General features: G+C 39.2%; 1 protein-coding gene across 3 annotated transcripts in view; it reads right to left on the bottom strand.

Moving 5' to 3' along the window:
* Positions 1-22949, bottom strand: part of LOC150087252 (RUN domain-containing protein 1) — a 295153-nt gene that overhangs the window by 159480 nt on the left and 112724 nt on the right. For all 3 annotated transcript variants that reach the window (XM_090371915.1, XM_090371918.1, XM_090371916.1), the window contains exons 8-9: positions 17008-17066; positions 261-350 (exon numbers count right to left, since the gene is read on the bottom strand). In XM_090371915.1, coding sequence (XP_090228041.1) covers positions 261-350; positions 17008-17066 — 149 coding nt within the window. The remainder of the gene's footprint in view (positions 1-260; positions 351-17007; positions 17067-22949) is intronic.

Below are 22949 nucleotides of genomic sequence, written 5' to 3'. Positions count from 1 at the left end.
TTATATAACATTTAATCAACATTTCTCATATATACTTATATATACATATTTTTTTAATACAAGGAGAAAAGTGAAAGCTCTGGTTACAGGTTAAGTGCGGTTACTGAACAACTTAACAACAATTTACTATATCCATGGAAAAATACTCAAGCTAATAAAATATATAGTGTGGTGAGGCTAACTTAACAGAAATAGGCCTAAGTCCTCTTCAAAAATTGCATTAAAATAAACTGCATCCTTTAATTTCATAAAAGATTTACCTGAGCTTTCACAGATCCTTTTATCTGTTTATGCTGCTGCGAAGATATACAGCAATCATTTCCATCATCTGAACTTAAGGTTATTTCACTCTAAAGAAGTAATTTAAGTAGAGTAATATTGTTAAAATATCTTTTTACTTTAGAGAAAATAATATATGGCATATATTATAAATGAATAAAAAAAAAAAAAGAGATATTTAAATTTACGATATTTAAATTTCAGTTCCACTTAAATTATACATAAACAAGGTGGCAAGAGATAGAAATATATAAATAAGGAAGACTAAAAAATCTAACACATTTTAAGCTGTGTATCAAGTCCAAAAGGAAGGGCAAAAAATATATAAATTATTTTTAAAAAATTTTTGCTTGAAAATCATTGAATCATCTTAGAAGAGTGAAATTTTAAAAAATTTTGTAACCCTCAGATTCAATGATTTATTCTCACTGTGTAAATGAGTGGCAATCCTCAAAGCAGAATGTGCTGGTCTCACAGGAAGATAGTTATTGTTGGTGACTATTTGACAAGGAAATATACTGTGCAAAAAGAATAAGTGGAAAAGGGCTAGGATATGCCCACTAAAGACAAAAATTGATGACCCTGTAAAGCAGATATCTTTTAAAGGGATGAAAAGTGATACTGTTGTACACATTGGCACTAATGATATAAAGAGTAGAAGATTGGAAAACTTAATATGTACAGGGCAATGAGGAAAAGTAATGAGTTAGGATTAATTTTGAAAGTGTTTAAAGATATTGTGCAAAAAGGATAGGCAAAATAGGACCAAGGTATGTCTTCAAGGGCAAAGTTGACGTAGAGTAGATATCATCTTTTAAGGGCACAAAAGGTGATATTGTTGTACACGATGGCACTAATGACATTAGGAGTAGGATATCTGCAGACTTACTTAAGAAGTACAGGTCAATGTTTAAAAAAAGTTGTGAGTTATGGTTAAAATTGAAAGTGTCTGCAATTCTGCTCAGACATGATAGGAGGGAGTACATGTTGTGAGCACTGTCAATTAATACCTAGAGAGATTGTGCAAGGATCACAGAGTAGAATTTTTCACAGCAAGTTCTGTGCTTGTTAAAAGGAGAGACTGCTCCTGGTGCAGTCAGATATGAAGTTCTCTAAGCAGTGTATACAGACTGCCAGAGCAGGTCATGGGGTCTTGTCAATAATATAACAATTTTGCTAGTAGGGAGAAGGAGGTGATTATCCCTTTGTATAAGACAATGGTCAGCTCAAGCCTTGAGTACTGCATACAGGTTTGAAGGCCTCATTTCAGGAAGGATGTAGAGTTGCTAGAATGAGTACAAAGAAGGGCAGCAAGATTGAGGGGAACAAAGGGGTCCTCTTACCAAGGGAGGCTTAAGTTCTGCAAATTGTAGCATCTGGAGACTAGGCAGGTGATCTGGTTGAGGTCTTGAATGGGTTGAGTATGCTCACTGCTGATGGATTCTTCCTCTTGCTCAGATTACAAACCTGAGGGGGCATAAATTCAAACTGAGGAAAGACAGTTGTGGAATAGATGTCCGGAAATTTGCCAGCGGGTAGTTGATTGCTGGAACAAACTTCCATCTGTTGTTGTGGAAGTTGGTAGCTTAAATAAATTCAAGGAAGAACCGGACAAACTTTTGGAGCGAATGGATGGATGAAATGGAAAGGGAGTTTTTTTTGGCTGATGCTGTATAAGCTTGCTTTCTTGCATCATATGCCTTTACAAATGCTTCTACAGGGATCGGATACACTTCAATAGAAAGAGTGTAAGAATATTTATTGATGCTATCAAGGTGGTGTCAGCTGAGTTGGAAAACTTATAGCATGGGGGGGGGGGATACACAGACTAATAGATTAACTAGAGCCACAGGCAGAGGTGAAAGTAATTCTTGCACTGCTTCTATTGGAAATGCAGCAGCCTAGAAAGCAAGGTGTCAGGGATTTAAAGCCCTCTTGCGAGTCATCGTGGAACAAGTAAGCATATGGGCTGTGTTGGAGTAAGAACAAGTTCTATTGTACATGCAGGTACACTAATTCTAGAAGCACAATAAATAAATTTGATGAATTTGAAGTACTGATTAAGCATCAAATGCAGACATTGTAGGGATATTGGAGTCATGGTGTCACTCAGACATGAGGGATGCAGCATTTGGATATGTGGAGTACAATGTGTACATAAAGGATAGACAGGACAGGAGGGCAGAGTTTATGCTTTTTGTTAAGAAGCATATTAAATCTAAGGCAGTGCATCCAGTCAACATGGGTGTCCATTGCAATGCTGAGTCAGTTTGATAAGACATAAGCACTGGGAAAACAAAAATGAAAGTAAGAGTGCATTATAAACCTAATGACCCTAATGAGTATAACAGAAAACTATACACAGAAATACAGAGTGGGCCAATAAATCAAAATGTCTTATAACGAGAATTTTAACTTTCCAGATATTGACCAGAACTTGTGGGTTGGTCACTCACATACAATTTAATGGATGAATGTTTTCTATAGCAAGAGAAGTTTTGCTTTTGTAAGGGTGACTACAGTAGTCTCACCCAGTTTTTAAATTCTATACAGTGGAACCAACTAATCATGTTACCAACAGAAAATTCTAACTGGGAAGCATTCAGGGAAGTAATTGTTAAAGTTACTAAGCTTTTCATACCAACTAAGAAATACCATTCCAGGCTTGACCTAAATGGATGTCAGATGAATTTATAAGATTTGTGGCAGAGAAGGAAATAGCATGGGATGCATATAAATTTTCAGGCAATACAGAAGCATTTGGTAGATATAAACCAGTCAGCAATTAAGTCACACAGGAGGTTAGGCAAGCTAAGGCAGATTATGAAGTCTCTGGCAAAGAATGCAAAGAAAAGTAGCAGACTTCTTATGTAAATAAACTTCTAGTAAAGACTTCTAGCAGACTTCTAGTAAATAAATTTGATGAATTTGAGGTATTGCTCAAAACATCAAAGGCAGATATTGTGGGATTTCAGAGACGTGGTGTCACACAGATATAAGGAATGCAGAACTGGAATTTGGGGAGTAGAATGTCTACAGAAAGGATAGACAGGATAGGAAGGGAGGAGGGGTTATGCTATTAGTTAAGAAATACATAAAATCCAAGGAAGTGAAGCCAGTCGACATTGCTGGACAGTGCAGTGTCGAGTCAGTTTGGTGTGACATAAGCATTGGGAGATCAAAATTGAGAGTAGGAGTGTGCTATAGGCCTAATGACTCTGATGAGTATAATAAGAAATTGTACAGGGAAATAGAGTGGGCCAGTAAATCAGAGAGTCTTATAATGGGGGATTTTAATTTCCCAGATATTGACTGGAATTTGGGGGCTGGTCACACACACACTAGCAAGGCTTTTGTGGATTTATTGGATGATTATTTTCTACATCAGCATGTTCGGGAAGCAACTAGAGGGAGTAATACTCTTGATTTGATTATCAGTAGTGATTCTTCATGCATTAAGAATCTGCAGGTAAATGAACCACTAGGTGGCAGTGATCACAGTGTGCTGAAGTGGGATTTACTCAAAGAGGTAACTACCATTAGGGGTAAAGGGAAGGGTTATTGCTTTCTATACTGTGGGACCAACCGATGATGTTACCAACAGCAAATTCAAAATGGGAAGCATTCAAAGAACTTATCTTGGAAGCTACTAGGCTTTACATACCAACTAAAAAATATTGTTCAAGATTTAGGCCTAAGTGGATGTCAGATGAACTAATGAGACATATGGCAGAGAAGAAAAATGCATGGGATACATACAAATTAAAATGTGACACAGAAGCCTATGATAGATACAAGTTAATCTGTAACCAAGTTACAAAGGAGGTTAGGCAGGCGAAGGCAGATTACGAGAAATCTTTGGCACGGGATGCAAAGAAAAACAGCAAAGAGTTCTTTACTTATGTAAACTCTAGAAGGAAGGGGATGAATCAGATTGGTCCACTTGATATCGATGAGTCAATTGTTGATGATCCTGCTCAGGTAGCTAACAAAGTAAATGAATATTTTGCATCGACATTCACACATGAGGAGTTATTTAGCGAGGGGAAAGCCAGAGGTGTATTCAACTCTGGCAGTAAGCTAGATAATCTTGTAATAACTAAGAAGTGGAGGAGAAATTGTTGAAGATAAATACAAGAAAGGCACCTGGGGTGGATGGGATCTATCCAGTTATATTAAAGGAGGCAGCAAAGGAAGTAAGCAAACCCTTAGCCATAATTATGAGAGCTTCCTTGGACTCAGGGGAAGTACCCATGGAATGGAGATGTGCAAATGTGACCCCAATTCACAAAGGAGGATCAAAGAGCGACACAAGTAATTATAGACCTGCTAGTTTAACTTCTGTTCCCGGAAAATTAATAGAGGCACTGCAGGATCATCTAGACAAGACTTCAGTTATAGCTCGGACACAGCATGGTTTTGTTAAGGGAAAGTCTTGCCTGACCAATTTGATTGGATACTATGATGCAGTCACAAAAGAACTGGATGCGGGGAATAACATTTTTTATTATATACTTCCATCTTAGAAAGGCTTTTGATACTGTTGCACATGGTAGACTGCTGCAAAAATTGCAGCAGTGTGGCATTGGAGGCAAATTGCTGCTATGGATAAAGGGGTGGTTGAGGGGGAGAAGACAGAGAGTGGTAATCAATGGACACTGCTCATCGTGGACTAATGTTATTAGTGGAGTCCCTTAGGGTTCAGTATTGGGTCCATTATTGTTTTCTGTATTTATATATGATATTGATGATGGTATATCAAGCTTAATGTCCAAGTTTGCAGACAATACCAAGGTTGGCAGGGTTAGCAAGGACACTACTGACACTATGCTACTGCAACAGGATCTGGAAAGGTTGAGCAGATGGGCTGAGAGGTGGCAAATGAAGTTTAACATTGACAAATGTAAAGTACTACATATGGGAAACAGCAACCCCAGAGCAACGTATCAACTCTGTGGTGCTACACTGACAGTGGTAGAGAATGAAAGGGACCTGGGGGTGGTTGTGCAGGCAGATATGAAGTTTTCTGAGCAGTGCAGACAGGCTGCAAGCTCATGGTGTATTGTCGATGATATACAAAAATTTTTCTAGCAGGGATAAGGAGGTGATTATTCCCTTGTATAAGGCAATGGTCAAGCCACACCTAGAGTAATGTATACAGGTCTGGTGGCCTCATTTCAAGAAGGATGTAGAGATGCTGGAACGAGTACAGAGAAGGGCAACAAGATTGGTGAATGGAACAAAGGGGTGCTCTTACGAAGAAAGGCTTAAGTTTTGCAAATTACAGTGTCTGGAGACTAGGCACCAGCGATGTGATCTGATAGCGGTATATAAAGCCTTGAATGGTTTGAGCATGCTCAATGCTGATGGGATTGTTCCTCTTGCTCAGAATAATCACCTGAGAGGGCATAAATTCAAATTGAGGAAAGACAGATGTAGGATAGACGTGAGGAAATTTGCCTTTAGCCAGCGGGTGGTTGGTTGGTGGAACAGACTTCCATCCTTGTCGTGGAAGTTGATAGCCTAAATAAGTTTAAGGCTCAGCTGGACAGGTATTTCGAACGAACAGAGGGGTGAAGTGAAAGTGGTTATTTTTTATTTATTTTTTTTTTGGCTGATGCTGCATAAGCTTGCTTTCTTGCATCAAATGCCTCTACTAATGCTAATGCTAAAATGATAGGAGGATGACTTTGAATCACATTGGTCCGCTAGATATGAATGGATTAACTGCTGATGTTCGTGCTCAGGTTCCATACAAATGGAAGGGATATTTTGCATCTACATTCACATGAGGATTTTTAGGGATGGAATGCCAGAAGTGAGTCAAATTCTGGCAGAGTTCTGAATGGTTTTGTGATAACTGAGAGGAACATCAGCAGTCAGTTTGATAAGACATAACCAGTTAAAATAAAGGAGGCAGCAAAAGAAGTAAGCACACCTTTAGCCATGATTACAAGAGCATCCCTGGATTAAGGGCAAATTGCATGGACTGGAAATGTACAAAGGTATCACCGATTCACAAAGTGGGATCAGAGAGAGAGAGAGAGAGAGAGAGAGAGAGAGAGAGAGAGAGAGAGAGAGATGACTAATTACACACCTCTTAGCTTGACTTCTGTTCCAAGGAAAATAACGTAGCCACTGGTTAAAGAAGCAATGTAGCCGTCATCTAGACAGGAATTCAGTTATACTATTTAAGTTTCTGCTATGGATAAAGGGATCATTGATTGGGAGAAGACAAAGCGGCATTAATGGGCAGTGCTCTTCTTGGACTAATGTTATTATCAGAATTCTCCAGGGTTCAGTGCTGGGCTCATTGCTGTTTTCTATACAGGGTGGCCATAAAGTCTGGAAACATATGTGATATACTAATAAATGGTTTATTGATATTTCATTACAATACATGATATGTTCAATGTGTTGTTCCTTGTTAGCAATGCATAGTTCAATGCACTGTGCAAAATTGCAATGAACGTGATGCATTAATGCAGCATTTCCTTCAATCTCTGCACATGCATCTGTAATGCGTTACCTCAGATGATTTGTGTCTCTAATTTTCACCGAATAAACTAGTGCCTTCAGCATTCCCCAGATGAAGTAATCACGTGGGTTCAGATCTGGCAAGTCTGCAGCTCACTCCACACGGCCACATCGTCCAATCTAGTTTCGGAAATTATCATCCAACCAGTCCCTCGCCACTATGGCATAATGGGGTGGTGCACCATGCTGTTGGAACCACTCCAGGTGACCTTCTCCTAGCTCGTCAAGTGCTGGCATTAACTGGTCACATAACATGGTCAAATACATCTTGCCAGTTATGTTACCTTCAAAGAAAAATGGTCCCAAGACCTGTGCTTTCCAAAGGACACATCATCACCTTTGCCACTCCTTATTGTTTAGTAGGGGAGATCCAGTGCAGAATGTCTTGAACCTAGTATCACAAGTTCTGTTTGTTCACCACCCCATTCACATAAAAAATAGCTTCGTGGCTGAACAGCACACTATCTCCAGTAAATAGGGCATTATTATCCAAAAAGCATAAGCATATTTCTGGTCAGGATCATTCTCAAATAAGCTTTGCAGGTGCCTTGAGAATCTTTTGGACAGTACTGTTCAAACGATTCTCTCCAAGATAAAAGATACTGTCTGAGACACCCCCCAGTTCCATGGATGTTTAACAAGTTAACTTCTTTGGGCTGGCTATTACCTTCGTTATGACTGTTTCCTTCACCTCGCTGGAAATGGATGGTCATCCACAACAGGGTTTGTCCAACACTACCTGTATCCTTGAATTTTTGAACCAGCTTTCCAAATGAGCTATGGGAGATGGCAGCTGTTCCAGGATAACATGCTTTGAAGTACTCTGCTATCTGTCAACATGACCAGCCCTCGCATCCACTCAGCAATATCAGCCCAACACCTTCATCTTAAGCATTAGCATTAGTAGAGGCATATGATGCAAGAAAGCAAGCTTATGCAGCATCAGCAAAAAAAAAAAAAAAAACATGCTCCCATTTCACCCCTCCGTTCATTCCAAGTACCTATCCAGCCCAGCCTTAAATTTATTTAGGCTATCAACTTCCACAACAAAGGATGGAAGTCTGTTCCACCAACCAACCACCCGCTGGCTAAAGGCAAACTTCCGCACATCTATCCTACATCTGTCTTTCCTCAATTTAAGCCTTTCTTCGTAAGAGCAACTCTTTGTTCCATTCACTAATCTTGTTGCCCTTTTCTGTACTCGTTCCAACAGCTCTACATCCTTCTTAAAATGAGGCCTCCAGACCTGTATACAGTACTCAAGGTATGGCCTGACCATTGCCTTATATAAGGGGATAATCACCTCCTTATCCCTGCTAGAAAAATTCCTGTATATCATTGACAAGACACTATGAGCTACTCTTGCAGACCGTCTGCACTGCTCAGAAAACTTCATATCTGCCTGCACAATTACATCTTTAGTCAAGAACATCTTCAATCTGGAAAAAAATAAAATAATATTATCTATGTTTCCAGACTTTATGGCTATCCTGTATTTACTAATGATATTGATGAAGGCATACCAAGCTTAATGTCTAAGTTTGCAGATGATGTGAGGGTTGGAAGGGTAGTTAATCATAGTAAACAATGTATGCTACTGAAAGAAGGTCTAGACAAATCAGGAAAATTGTCCATGAAGTGGCAAATGAAGTTTAATATTGACAAATAAAGTTACTTCAAATGAGGAGCATTAATTGCAGATTATTGTATCAGCTGTGTGGTACCATACTCAGGGCAGTGGAGAATGGAAAAAGACCTGGGAATAACTGTGTAGTCAAATATGAAGTTCTCTGAGCAGAGCAAACAAGCTGCCAGTTCAGCTCACCTGCATATCATTTTGTTAATGATATGCAGGCATTTTACCAGTAGGGATAAGGAGGTGATTATCACTTTTGTACAGATTAATGGTTAGGTCACATCTCTGAGTGCTGCATACAGTTCTGGAGGCCTCATTTTAGGAAGGATGTAGATCTGTTGGAACATATACAGAGAAATACAATAAGATTGGTCAGAGGAGCAATGTAAATGGTGCTCTTACCAGGAAAGGCTTCAGTTTTCCCAACTGCAGAAATAGCAACTAGACACCTATGTGGGGATCTGATCAAGGTGTTTAAGGCCTTGAATGGATTGAATAGCTCATTGCTGCTGGAATCCTTCCTCTTGCTGAGACCACACACATGAGCAACTGACATAAATTCAAATTGAGGAAAGATTTGCAGGCTACATATGCACAAATTTGCCTTCAGCCAGAGGGAGCTTGATTGCTGGAACAAACTCCAATCTGGAATTTGTTACTGCTGTTTTAGAGATGGAAACCTTGCATCATTTTCTGCTACTACCATTACTGCTAATAATAATAATCAGGTAGCCAGGATAATACAACAGAAGCTAGCAAGGAAATACCAGTTGATCAAAGAAAGTGTACAATATTACAAGTACGAACCCCAGGCAGTACTAGAGACCCCCATCCAACAAGCTGTACTGGGACAATGCCATAATAATGGACAAGACAATCCCACACAACAGACCGGACATAACCCTTGTTGACAAAAAGAAAAAGGCTACCTATCTGATTGACATACAGTGCCCAACACTGACAACCTCCAGAAAACGTATGATGAAAAAATCAGAAGTACACAAACCTAAGACAGGAGATCAAAGAGATGTGGCATATATGCAACAAGTAATGACCATCCTGTTCATTGTGTCAACCACTGGTATGGTGAAAAAGACTCAACATAACAGCCTAGCAGCAATAGATCTCCCACAGAACACCTACAAGGAACTTCAGAAAGTCACAATCCTGAACACCTGTAGGATAGTTGGAGAGTGCCTCGACCAACTGTAACGCCAGTTATAACCACCTGGTGTACTTGGCAGCAATACCTGTCATGGGGTGAAACCCCCTCCCCCAGTCAGGGAGAAATAATATGAGTAACAACAATAATAATAAAATAATTAATAATAATAAATAAATAAATAAAACAACACCAAGAAATTTGCTCCCGTGAACATACCTTCATCAAGGTCGAAGTTACTGCTGTCACTCACAAGAACTAATACTACCAATGTATGTAAGACAAAGTCAAACAGGTCCACCTACGTAGACTGATGATGTCGAAGAGAAATAATATTCATACTGCATTGAGCGTGGTACAGGATAAAGTCACTCTCGTTAAGGACTTAGGCAGAGGGATCGGTTTGAAAAGTCTGAGACAGTCTTCCAGGGAAGATAGCAGAGTAAGTGGCACTGTCCATGTATGTATCCCTCTATCACAAGAGAAGGGCAAGACCATCCAGCCCCACCAACTGGAAGTACATCCTATGCAACTGTGCTAGTGATCACCAAGGAAGGAAGAAAGAACACGCCAATGATTGTTTGTTGTTGTTATTTGGTTTTTAGGAGCATTAGCAACTAAGGCCATATTGCTCCAGGATATGCGGTAGTCATTCCTTGACCTTTCCGCATCCTCCGTATTTGGTGGTGACGGGCTCGAACCCCGGTCTAATCAAGAAGCGTGTGCTACGCACTGCTGCTCCTTCCCACCTGGCTACGGAGGCGCCTTACCAATGCATGAAGTGGATCATCGAAATAAATATGTACATCATGTGAGCATACTATGAAATAACCAAGCTAGAGACAGATATGACAATATACAGGTCGAGACCAAATACCAAGTGGTTGGAACGATTCCCACATATTCAGGTCACTGAACAGCAAATAGCAGACCATCGTCACAAAGAACCTGATAGCTTTGGCAATCATGGAAAAAAATCAAGCAGGATGTGAGCAATCAACTACAAAGAAAAAAGAATACTGGCAAAACATGGAACCAGAGGAGGAGGAGCAAGAAGAAATACAACCCAGAGCTGCTGAAGCTAGAAGCTAAGCTAGAGACTGATATGACAATCTACAGGTTGAGACTACAACCAAGTGGTTGGAACAATTCCCGGATATTCAGATCACCAAACAGCAGATCAGAGGAAAAACCATTGTCACAAAGAACCTGATAGCTCCTGCAATCATGGAAAAAATCAAGAGGGACGTGAGCAATCAACTACAAAGAACATGAAAAACATAAAATCAGAGGAGGAGCAAGAAGAAATACAACCCAGAGCAGCTAAAGTGGAAAGAGACGAGGTCATGATAACCAGAACAGAAGATGAGTGGAAGAAGGCCCTAATAGATTTCAAAGAAATGGACCCCACAAAGACCCAAGTGATGCCGAAGCAGAAACCCAACAGAAGCTTGTGGAGTTTGTTTGTTTGTTGTTTGGTTTTTAGGAGCATTAGCAACTAAGGCCATATTGCTCCGTGCTTGTGGAGAGTCGCAAACCACCTCAATCGGCAAATAATACTGCATTACCTTAACAACAATGGTGTAACACTGGAGGCCATCTATACAGCCATATACTGTGCTACCATAGTAGCCACTAGGATTAATGGAAGAGAAACGAGAGACCAGCAACAGAAGAACCGAAAAAAGAAGGAACCGTCAGAATAGGAAAGAAGACTTCAGCAGATGGTAGAAGATTTAAGAGTCAAGATAGGCCAATTGACCCAGTACCAACAGGGCAATTGGAGTAAAAAATTGATTGAAAAAGTGAAGAGCATCTTCAAGAGAGACAGTGTCCACAGCAAACATGAGACCAAAAATCAGAGAAGAGACTATGCCGATACAAAGAGAGCCCAGAGGAAAATAAACAACTGAATCTTCAATGAGGGCCAAAAAGCCTTCTACAGGAGACTCAGAGATGTCAGGATAGACAGAAACGGAAAACCCAAGTAGAAGATGATCGAGAAGTTCTGGGGCTCACATATGGAGCAATGAAGTAAGACATAACAGCCTAACCCCCTGGATAAAACTACAATGGAAGAAAATCAAGGACATACAAGATATGAGAGAGAAGGAGATTAGGGAGGAAGAGGTAAAACAGTCGTTTGGAAACTCCCACAACTGGCGAACCCCAGGAATAGATAACATCCACAACTACTGGTACAAGAAGCACACTTGCACACACAAGCAGGTAGCAGAGTAGTTCGCCCGAATAACATGGCACCCATAGACAATCTCAAAGTTTCTCACTCAAGGAATTGCATATCTGAAGCCTAAAGACCAAAATACAAGAAATCTGGTGAAATATAGGCCAATCACCTGTCTCCCAACGATGTACAAGATCCTGACCACCTACAAAACCAGGAAGATATCAGACCACTTGGAGAGCCAGAACATAATGGCTGAACAACAGAAAGGATGCAAGGAGCAATTAACCACAGATGATGCAGTTATAGAGCAAGACTACAAGAAGCGCCTCAACCTGTACAGGACCTACATCAATTACCGCAAGGCCTTCCACTCCGTGCCTCATAGCTGAAGATCTATACAGTCAACTCAACAGTGAAAGACTTCCTAGAAGCAACAATGCTGAAATGGAGTACCGCCATTAAGGTCAAGAACATCACAACCAGATCAATCCCCATCAGGAGAGGAATCTTTCAGGGAGATGCCCTGAGCCCACTGTGGTTCTGTCTGGCACTCAACCTGTTATCCACCATGCTCAACAGCAGCAACTATGGATATAATCTCAAAGAAGAAAGGTAAAACCTGTACACCCTCACCCAGCTGATGTACATGGATCACATCAAGCTCTATGCAGCAACTAAGAAGCAACTCCAGTAACTACTCCAGATTGATGATATCAGGATGAAATTTGGTCTAGACAAATGCAAGACCCACGGATTGCATCAGAGGCAATTAGTCAGCCAAAACTACCAACAGCAGATTGGTAAAGACATCAAAGCCATGACAGCTGGAGAGACCTACAAATACCTGGGGATGACGCAGGATCAGCAGTTACAGAATGAGGAAATCAAGGCCTGACCGAAAAATACCACCAGAGACTCAGAAGCCTAATCAAAGCAAAGCTGTTCGAACAGAGGGAACACAGTTAAAGCGATGAACACCTATGCGGTCCCAGTGTTAACATACTCCTCTGGCATCATAGATCGACATCACTAACACGGAGCAGGAGGATATCATGAGAAAGACAAGGATGACCAAGAGCCGCCGACACAACCCGAAGTCCGCCATAGAAAGACTGACAATAGCTCGGCAAGATGGAGGAAGGGGCCTGATAGACCTCATAAAGCAACAGAAAACAGCGATAGCTAACCCGAAGGATTAATTCCAGAAAAACACAGCAGCACTCTACAAGGCCATAAGGAAGATAAAGCTGCATACCACACTCAACCTAAGCCAGGATTTCCCTCCCACCCAGATGGCACAAACGAAGCTAGAAAGATAGGCAAAGAAATTACTCCAGGGTAGACACTATAATGACCTCCACCAAGATCACATGTATAAAATAGCTTCCAATGCATGGCTCACGAGCTGAACCCTCATCCCAGAAACTGAAGGATTCATGCTCGCCAGATAATCAACACCAGAAACTATAGAAAATACATCGCCAAGGAGCTTGGGGGGTGTCAGATGATACATGTCAGTGATGCCACCTGGCCTCAGAAAAGATCCAACATATCACCGTGGGATGCAAAGTGATCATCCAGACTGAATACACTTGTAGACACGACCAGATAGCCAGAATAATACATCAGAAGCTACAAGGAAATACCAGTCAATCAAAGAAAGGATACCATATTACAAGTACGAACTCCAGGCAGTACTAGAGATCCCAACCCACAAGTTGTACTGGGACTGCACCATAATAACAGACAAGACAATCCCGCTCAACATACTGGACATAACCCTTGTCGATAAGAAGGAAAAGGCTACCTATCTGATTGACATAGCAGTGCCCAACACTGGCAACCTCCACAAAACACACGAGGAAAAGATCAGGTAGTACATGGACCTAAGGCAGGAGATCAAAGAGATGTGGAATATGCAACAAGTGACAACCATCCCAATCATTGTGTCAACCACAGGTATGGTGCCAAAAACTCTAGATAATAGCCTAGCAGCAATAGGTCTCCCAGAGAACACCTACAAGGAACTCCAGAAAGTCGCAACCCTGAACACCTGTATGATAGTCAGAGTGTTAATCGACCAACTGTAACATCAGACATAACCCCACCCGGTGTGCATGGTAACAATATCCATCACGGGATGGACTGAATCAGGAAAATAATATAATAGCAACAATAATAACAACAACAAAGGTACCGCAAAACTGGCAAAGTACTGACCAATCACCTGTCTCCTAATTAGCACTGTCAATTTTACATCTGGCCAGCTGCATAACTAAGATGATATCGGACCACTTGGAGAGCCAGAATATCGTGGCCAAGTGGCAGAAGGATTTGTTATGTTTGTTATTTGGATTTTAGGAGTATTAGCAACTAAGGCCATATTGCTCCGGGATATGCGGTGGTCATTCCCTGACCTTTCCGCATCCTCCGTATTTGGTGGTGACGGGCTCGAACCCCGGTCTAATCAAGAAGCGTGTGCTACGCACTGCTGCTCCTTCCCACCTGGCTACGGAGGCGCCATGTGGTAGAAGGAATGTAAGCAGTTGAGCAAAGGATAAAAAGAGAAATTGACCATTGACGCTGCAGTTATGGAGCAAGCCTACAAGAAGCACTGCAACCTGTACACTGCCTACATCGATTACTGCAAAGATTTCAATTCCACACCCCATAGCTGGCTGATAGAGACACCGAAGATCTACAAACTCAACCCAACACTGACCTAGGAATCATGCAGGCTCAGCAGTTAGAACACAAGGAAATTAAGGCCTACCTGACTGAGAAATCTGCTAAAATCAAAGCTGAATGGCGGGAACATAGTCACAGCCATAAACACTTATGCAGTCCCAGTATTAACATACTCCTTTGGGATTATAGATTGGACCAACAGCGAGCTGAAGGACATTGAGCAGGATAATGATGACCGAGAGCCACCAACACCACCTGAAGTCAGCCACTGAGAGACTGACTTCTTCTTGAGTTCTTAATAGCCCATAAAAAAGAAGGGAGTAGATCGACTGACCTCTCTGAACAACAGAAGGCAATTAAGAACTCGTGGGATTATTTACAGGTAAACACAGCACCGATCTACCAAGCCATAACAAAGACAGACTAATGGCACACAATGCTCAACCTCAACATGGAGACCACACTCACACATACAGAAGAAACAGAGACACTCCATGGCAGACATCAATAATGACCTTCATCAAGACTACATACATAAGATGGCTTCCAATGCTTGGCTCATGAAAGGAAGGTGCTTCCCGAAGACCAAAAGATTTATGCTTGCATTCCAAGACCAGAAACTACAGAAAATACATTACCAGGGACCCTAGAGCAACAGATGACATGTTGTCAATGCCACCTGGATCCCAAACCAATCCAGCACAGTCACCCACATGGAGTACCCTCACAGACATGACCAAGCAGCCAGGATAACACATAAGAAGCTAGCACAAAAATACCAGCTGATCAAAGAAAGGTTACCATATTATATGAGCCTCAGGCCATACTAGAGACCTCTACTCATAGACTATACTGGGACCATACCATAATGATAGACAAAACAATCCTGCACAACAGACCAGCCATAACCCTCATTGACAAAAAGAAAATGGCTACCTACCTGCCCAACACCAGCAACTTCCAGAAAACATACAAAAAAAAAGATCAGGAACTACTCATACCTAAGACACAAAGTGAAAGATAGTTGCATATGGAACAAGCAATGACCATCCTGATCACCATATCAACGACCTGTATGATGCCAAAGAACCTCAATTAGAACATGCAGGCCTCCCACCTAGGGAACTTACATTAGCATTAGCTGAGGTATATGATGCAAGAAAGCAAGCTTATACAACATCAGTCAAAAAAAAACCCTTCCCATTTCACCCATCCGGCCACTCCAAATGTTTGTCTAGTTCAGCCTTAAATTTATTTAAGCTATCAACTTCCACAACAGATGGAAGGCTGTTCCAGCAATCAACTACCCGTTGGCTAAAGGCAAACATCTATATTGCACATCTATTCTACAACTGTCTTTCCTCAATTTGGATCTATGCTCCCTCAGGTTCGTCTGAGCAAGCAGAAATATCCTGCCATCATTGAGCCTGTTCAAACCATTCAAAGCCTTATACATCTCGATCAGATCACCTCGCAGGTGCCTAGTTTCCAGATGCTGAAACTTGTAGAACTTAAGCCTTTCTTCATAAGTGCACCCCTTTGTTCCTCTCACCAATCTTGTTGCCCTTCTCTGTACTCGTTCAAGCAACTCTACATCCTTCCTAAAATCAGGCCTCCAGACCTGTATACATTACTCAAGGTGTGGCCTGACCACTGCCTTAAACAAAGGGATAATCACCTCCTTGTCTCTGCTAGCAAAATTCCTATATATCATTGACAAAACTCCATGACCTGCTCTGGCAGCCCATCTTCACTGATCAGAGAACTTCATATCTGACTGCACAATTATCCCCAGGTCTTTTTCATTCTCCACCTCCCCGAGTGTAGTACCACAGTTGATATGTTACTCTGGGGTTACTGGTACCCATATGCAGTACTTTGCATTTGTCAATGTTAAACTTCAGTTGCCACTTATCAGCCCATCTGTCTAACTTTTCTAGATCCGGTTGCAGTAGCATACTGTCTTTAACAACCCTGCCAACCTTTGTATCACTGGCAAACTTGGATATTAAGACTGATATACCTTCATTGATAAATACACAAAACAACAATGGACCCAGCACCAAACCCTGGGGCACTCCGCTAATAACATTAGCGGTGTCCCCCAGGTGATGCTGTATAAGCTTGCTCTCTTACATCATTTGCCACTATTAGTACTAACAAGCAGAAATACATGTGCATTCGAAATTTTGAGTATTTAACAGTTATAAAAGAGGAAAATAGAATTAGTTAACTAACAATTTCATCTTTATATTTTACGCCTGCAACTTTTTATTTTAATTTTCAGCAGAATTATTATTATTTTTTTTTTTTTTTTGAAAATACAAGGTGTAAAAAACACATTTCTTAAATATTGCATTTGTTTTTATTAAAAGCCAAAAAATTGCATACAATAAATATTGCTATCTATTAAGAAAAAATGAAATATTGGTAAACTCCAAGCAGAATTCAAAATATTTAAACCTTTTGCAGAAATTAACTACCACTGCATGGTTAAGAAATATTATCACCACTCACCCTTCCATGAAGAGGGCAATTGCATGTGCACATTGGTTGTCCTTTAGCAGTAGCTTCACCTGTAATAAAAATATTTTCTTATAAGGTCTTGAAATGTTTTCCACATAAATAAAGAGACATCTTTAGTGATAGCGTAATGTAATGAAATGTTATGTTATAAGCATGACCAATGTGTACAGTGTACTCACTATTAAAGTGAGTCTACTTCAAGGTCCCTAAAGACCAAACCAGTTGTGTCAGAAATTAAATCCTTTTGCAGCTGATTCACTTTACACCAGATAAAATTATGCAGAGAGAGAAATTTTCTAAAGCTTTACCCAATGTAGTGTGACATCCTGAAGTTGTGGGTTCAACTACTCTACCATTAAAAATAAAATAATAGCCTAATAGCTTTTACAAAGTTATGTAGGATAATTGTCAACATCAAATTTTAGAAACCTAGAAAACTACACTAACAGTTAAAAGTAAAAATATAAATGACAAACGTGCAATAGTTTGAAAAACAACTGATACAAGTTAATAAAATTTTGTATGTTAATATATTATTTTATGATGCAATAGTACCATGTGTGAACTTATGCAGTATGCAAATTAGTTCATACACATCTGAATGGACATGCTCTAAAGTCCTGGTAATACAGAACCCTCCTCTTCCAAGAGAGCACTTTGCAACTTATATAAGATTGTTTTACTATTATTATTTTATTTATTTTTTGGAGGAGGTGAGGGTAAGGCTAATGACATGAAATTTATCTCCTCCTCTCCCAGAGAATCCCACACATGCTTAGTGAAATAAATTCGGGTTTGGAAATCTTACTGGACACTGAAAGACATATTCTTGATCTGAAGAAAATATGCTAGTTCTGCTGTGTCAGAGAGAGAGAGAGAGAGAGAACATTAAAAGAAAAATGGAACACCAATTATCCCCAAACAAGTCTCACAGTTTTCAGGGATTATGGCGTTAAAAGTTGAGAGAACTCAGTTTCTTTCTAGATTATGCAGCTAAACACACACTGAACTAAGCCTGCCCAACCCATCACGACCACCTCCTCCGTAGAGGTCCCTTTCCATGATGTTTATAAATTGGTTTCAGGTCCCTCTTCTCCTTCCCACCTAACAGAGGTAGAATCAAACTATTAACTAAATCTGATTCATCCATAGACATCACACATCTGTTCATTAATCTTGAGTCTCGTATTTGTGACATCCGCTGAATTGGCTCTACTCTACAACTAAGAATGACACAAATCTTATCATTCTGTATATAGAGCTTTAAGATATTACCAAGATGACAGGATGAAAAGATTGACAATCTCTAAATCACATTGCAAATTTCATCACTAGTAAAGTGAATGTCAGATAAAAGATGCTTAGAAGACTAAAATCAAGACATGTTGAGGAAGTCAGATTTAGATAAGTAAACCAAAGAATGTGACTGGCCTACTTTTCAATAACATGCTTAGCAGCCTCAGAATTTACATTGGTAGAAAAGATTGACTTGTCTTTAATTTTATAAATTGAGTAATAGCTTTCTTCTCCTTGACATGGCATTAGAGTTCAGAAAAAACAAAATAGATAGGTTTATGATTGTATGGTCACCATGGCTACAAGATTATTCTATTAAATAAGCATTCTTTGATATTCAAGTTGCATTATCTGCCTTCCATGTCTCGGACCATTTTGGGTAATCTGTTAAATGTTTCTAGAAAAAAAATTTGTCAGAATTCTGCTTTGCAGTGACTTGGAGTATATACAGTCGTATTAAAGGGCACGATTGCTTTTGTGGCAACTAGATATAAGGAATCAAGTGTCACATAAAAAAAAAAGTATAATTCAGCACTGTTTATTCGTGTGGCTTGTTTGTGTCTTGCTCTCTTTAGTATTTGAACATAGAGGGTAGATTGACAAGGAAGCCTTTATGTACTGAAGGGGGAGAGGCATCTGCTGCCTTTCCCCCTCTGCCCTCTAGAGTCCCTAGACTGCACTCAGATCCTTCCAAGAAGTTATTGGAGGCTAAATATTTAAAGAGTAAGAGTAAAGATGATGTCTACAGAGGCTTCTAAACAAGGTGGTAATCAAGATGAACAACCTAGTGAGGTTCAGTCAGTTTTCACTGTTGAGCTTCAATGTGGAACTAATGAGCAGGGGAGTACAAGTATGTGAATAAGTTGAAGCAGGTATACAAGGATTATCTGAATTAGGGTTTTAGAGGTTTTATTATAGAATTTAGAATTTATTGATGAATTTAGAGGTTTTATTGTAGAAGGTGACATAAATAAGGATTTTGAGTTTTTATGGAGATATTAGTAGGAAACATACAGGAACCACTGTTTGCAAAAGCAATATCACTGTTTCACATATATACAGGAGCAGAGAGTAAGATATGATGTTTCAACAGTTTACGAATTAATAAATAAACTCAAGAAACATGTTGTAGATTACACCAAAAGCGAATGAAATAAAATAACTAAAGAAGCATAAATTTTATTCTAGACAAGTGGGTTGATATTGAAGTGATTACAACAGCTATAGTGATTGATAATGAAAGATTGAAAGCAAAGTTAGAAGAGATGGAAGTTAGGGCTTCATTGTTTAATGAATTGGTAAGAGGTCAACCTTTTCTTGCAGTTCATGCTGAGCAGAAAAGTTATGCTGATAAGGTTAAAATGCAAGGTGATATAGTTGAAGATAATACAAAAGTAGTGAATTTTAATGGGAAAACAGGAAGTCAGAGTAGGAAAGGGATGGGGAGGAAATTATTAAACAGAGGCAGATTAATGCTATTATTTTAATAGCTAGTGTTAATGCTCAGTTTGCTAACAGTCAAGAAGTTAAAGATGTTGTGGTTAACGTTTTAAAAGATGATTTTAAGGAAATCAAAGTTAGACATATAAAAACAATACGTAACAAAGGAGTGTTGATAGAAACAGACAATAAGGATGATTTGGATAAAATTACTGGGTCAGAGGTGTTAGTTAATAAAGGGATTAATTTTAGTTAATAAAGGGATTAATTTTTACCACAAGGTGGTAATCAAGATGAACAACCTAGTGAGATTCAGTCAGTTTTCACTGTTGAGCTTCAATGTGGAACTAATGAGCAGGGGAGTACAAGTATGTGAATAAGTTGAAGCAGGTATACAAGGATTATCTGAATTAGGGTTTTAGAGGTTTTATTATAGAATTTAGAATTTATTGATGAATTTAGAGGTTTTATTGTAGAAGGTGACATAAATAAGGATTTTGAGTTTTGTCCTTATGATAAGCTAAGGACAACTAACCCATCTATTTTAATTTACGATATACCTAAGGACATTTCTAAGGATGATTTGATGGAAGATCTTTATTGTAAGAATTTTAAAGATTTTGGTTATGACCTTCAAGATGTTAAGGAGGGTATAGTCTTCAGATTTAATACATGTACAAAACTGAAAGTGACTAATTGTTGTAGTGGTGGCCCCAGACATGTTGAAGAGTTTGTTATTAAGAGACAGAATATTTTTAGAGTTTACTTCCCATAAATACCGAAAATTTACTATTGTAACTGAGTGCTTTAATGTTTATGATATGGCCTTTCTGCCCATTATTGCAGTCACAAAGTAGTTTCATGTGGTCATTGTGCTGAGGGGGACATATATTTGCCAACTGTCGGCATAGGGACCAACAACCCTGCTGTGTAAATTGTAAGAGAAGAGGTCGTGATGTTAAACATTCTGCGAGACATATAAACTGCCCAGAGTATGTTAAAGCCATAGAGTTAGCAAGTATGCATATCAAGTATGCATATCAATTATGGATAGTGAATTTTTAACCAAACAGTTCAGGGTTTTATACAAAAATTATAATATTCAAGTGTTAAATTTAGTACAATTGAATGGCCAAAGGTCTCAAATGGTTATGGATGAAATAAGAGTGTTTGCAACTGAAAATCATTGTGATATTCTCTGTTTACAGGAGCCATACACTTTGATACACAATCAGTGCTACAGACTGGTTAGTTATCCTAACAGGATAACTGGTTAGGTTGGTGTATAAACTACGATAAGACCTAGGGTAGCAATGGTTGTTTTTAATAGAAGTTTAAATGTAACAGTAGTTTCAAGTTTATGTAATGAAGACATTGTACGTGTTTATGTCGCAACACCCCAAATATCTTTTTATTTATTGTCTTTATATTGCTCACCAACAGACAATACTGAACATTTTATTGTGTGTTTGGAGAGTGCTTTGGCACATATTGGACATCGTAATGTAATTCTAGCGTTTGATTCAAATGCTAAGTCACGGTTGTGGCATAGTGGAACATTGGATGCAAGGGGTATATGTATGGAAGATTTTATAATTTCTAATAATTTAGTTGTATTGAATAGGCCTCAACAGCCTTATACTTTCGGTAATGTTTTCAATTACTTTCAGTAATTGGCCAAAGTAATTGTCATTGTTTTGATTTTTTTATGAGCAAAACTAAGGCCATATTGCTCTGGGGATATGCGGTGGTCATTCCCTGACCTTTCCGCATCCTCCGTATTTGGTGGGCACAGGCTCAAACTCCGGTCTAATCAAGAAGCGTGTGCTACGCACTGCTGCTCCTGCCCACCTGGCTACGGAGGCACCGGCCAAAGTTATATAGATGTATCATTGGCCTCATCTGATTCGGCAAAAAGGATTTGTCATTGGTGAGTTGACACTAATGCTATTAATAGTGATCACAGAACTATACTATTTCATGTTAATGTGGGAATATTTAATAAGGTATAGGATCTTAGAATTAAAGAGTGGATGAGATTTGTGTATAAAAAGATTAATTGGACCAATTTTGATCAGGTAATACATTCGGTATTTGGTAAAGAAAAATATTTGGCTCTGAACACCATGAATGCCACTGAATACTTTTTTTATTTAAAAATGTTCTCTATGAAGCTTTAAAACTTTTAGTTAAAGGAGGAAGTTAGTTAACAGATTTGTTCCATGGTGGTCAGAAGAATTGAAAGTACAAGAGAAAGGAGGTTTTTCTTAGAAAACAATTCCAAAGATTTAGAGCTTGTGGTGTGGCAGAAGAGAGAATTATACAGATACCAACATAAATTAAATGCTTGGAAAAATTTAGTGAAAACAACAGTAGATAATGATAATCCATGAGATCTATTGTATAAATTATTCATAAGTAACAAGCTTGAACAAGATGTTTTCCACACAGTTATTGTAGGCAATAATGAAACTATTAACTGGGAAACTACTGTTCAGATGGTTATTTATAGCCTTTTTCCTGACAATAATGTAAATGAGGACACTAGTGATCAAAGCCTAATAAGGGAAGATAACCGAATTAATTTCAATGAGGAGGATGTTCCCCTCTTTACGGTGCATGAATTAATTAAGGTCAGTAAGCAGATTAACACATAAAACTCTGGAAATTTATCTGACCAAAGATAATGTTATCTTAAAGTTATTGGACTTATATCCAAGTGTAATGGTAAACATGTATAATAAATGTATGTTGGAAAGCACCTTCCCACCAATCTGGAAGTCTGCTCTTCTGAAGTTATGAAAACCATGAAAGGAATTAACAAGTCACAGAAGCTTTAGACTGATTTCATTATTATCAAACTTGGGAAAATTCTTTGAAAGGCTTATTCTTTTATGCTTAAATGATTTAGTGGAAGAAAAGCAATTTGAAATACTGTTTCAGTACAGATTCAGGAAGACTAAGTCCACTGAGGATGCCATAAATGCTTACTAGGGCATGTTAAAAATTCAGATAGTAAATACACCGAGTGATCACTGAATTATGACCACCCCTGTGAAAACTGAATGCGACCCGTTGAACATGTGAGGTATGAGAGTGCACAGTTAGTCGACCTATGTAGCATAGATAAGGTGTCAGTGGTTCAGTAGGTAGTAAAATTCTGAGTGTAATAGGTAAAAGGAAGGATTTATTGGACT

The sequence above is a fragment of the Mastigoproctus giganteus genome, chromosome 4, assembly GCF_048544385.1.
Source record: "Mastigoproctus giganteus isolate SK-2022 chromosome 4, ASM4854438v1, whole genome shotgun sequence".
In the NCBI taxonomy this organism is placed as follows: Eukaryota; Metazoa; Arthropoda; class Arachnida; order Uropygi; family Thelyphonidae; genus Mastigoproctus; species Mastigoproctus giganteus.
This window is presented reverse-complemented; position numbering and strand designations above follow the sequence as displayed.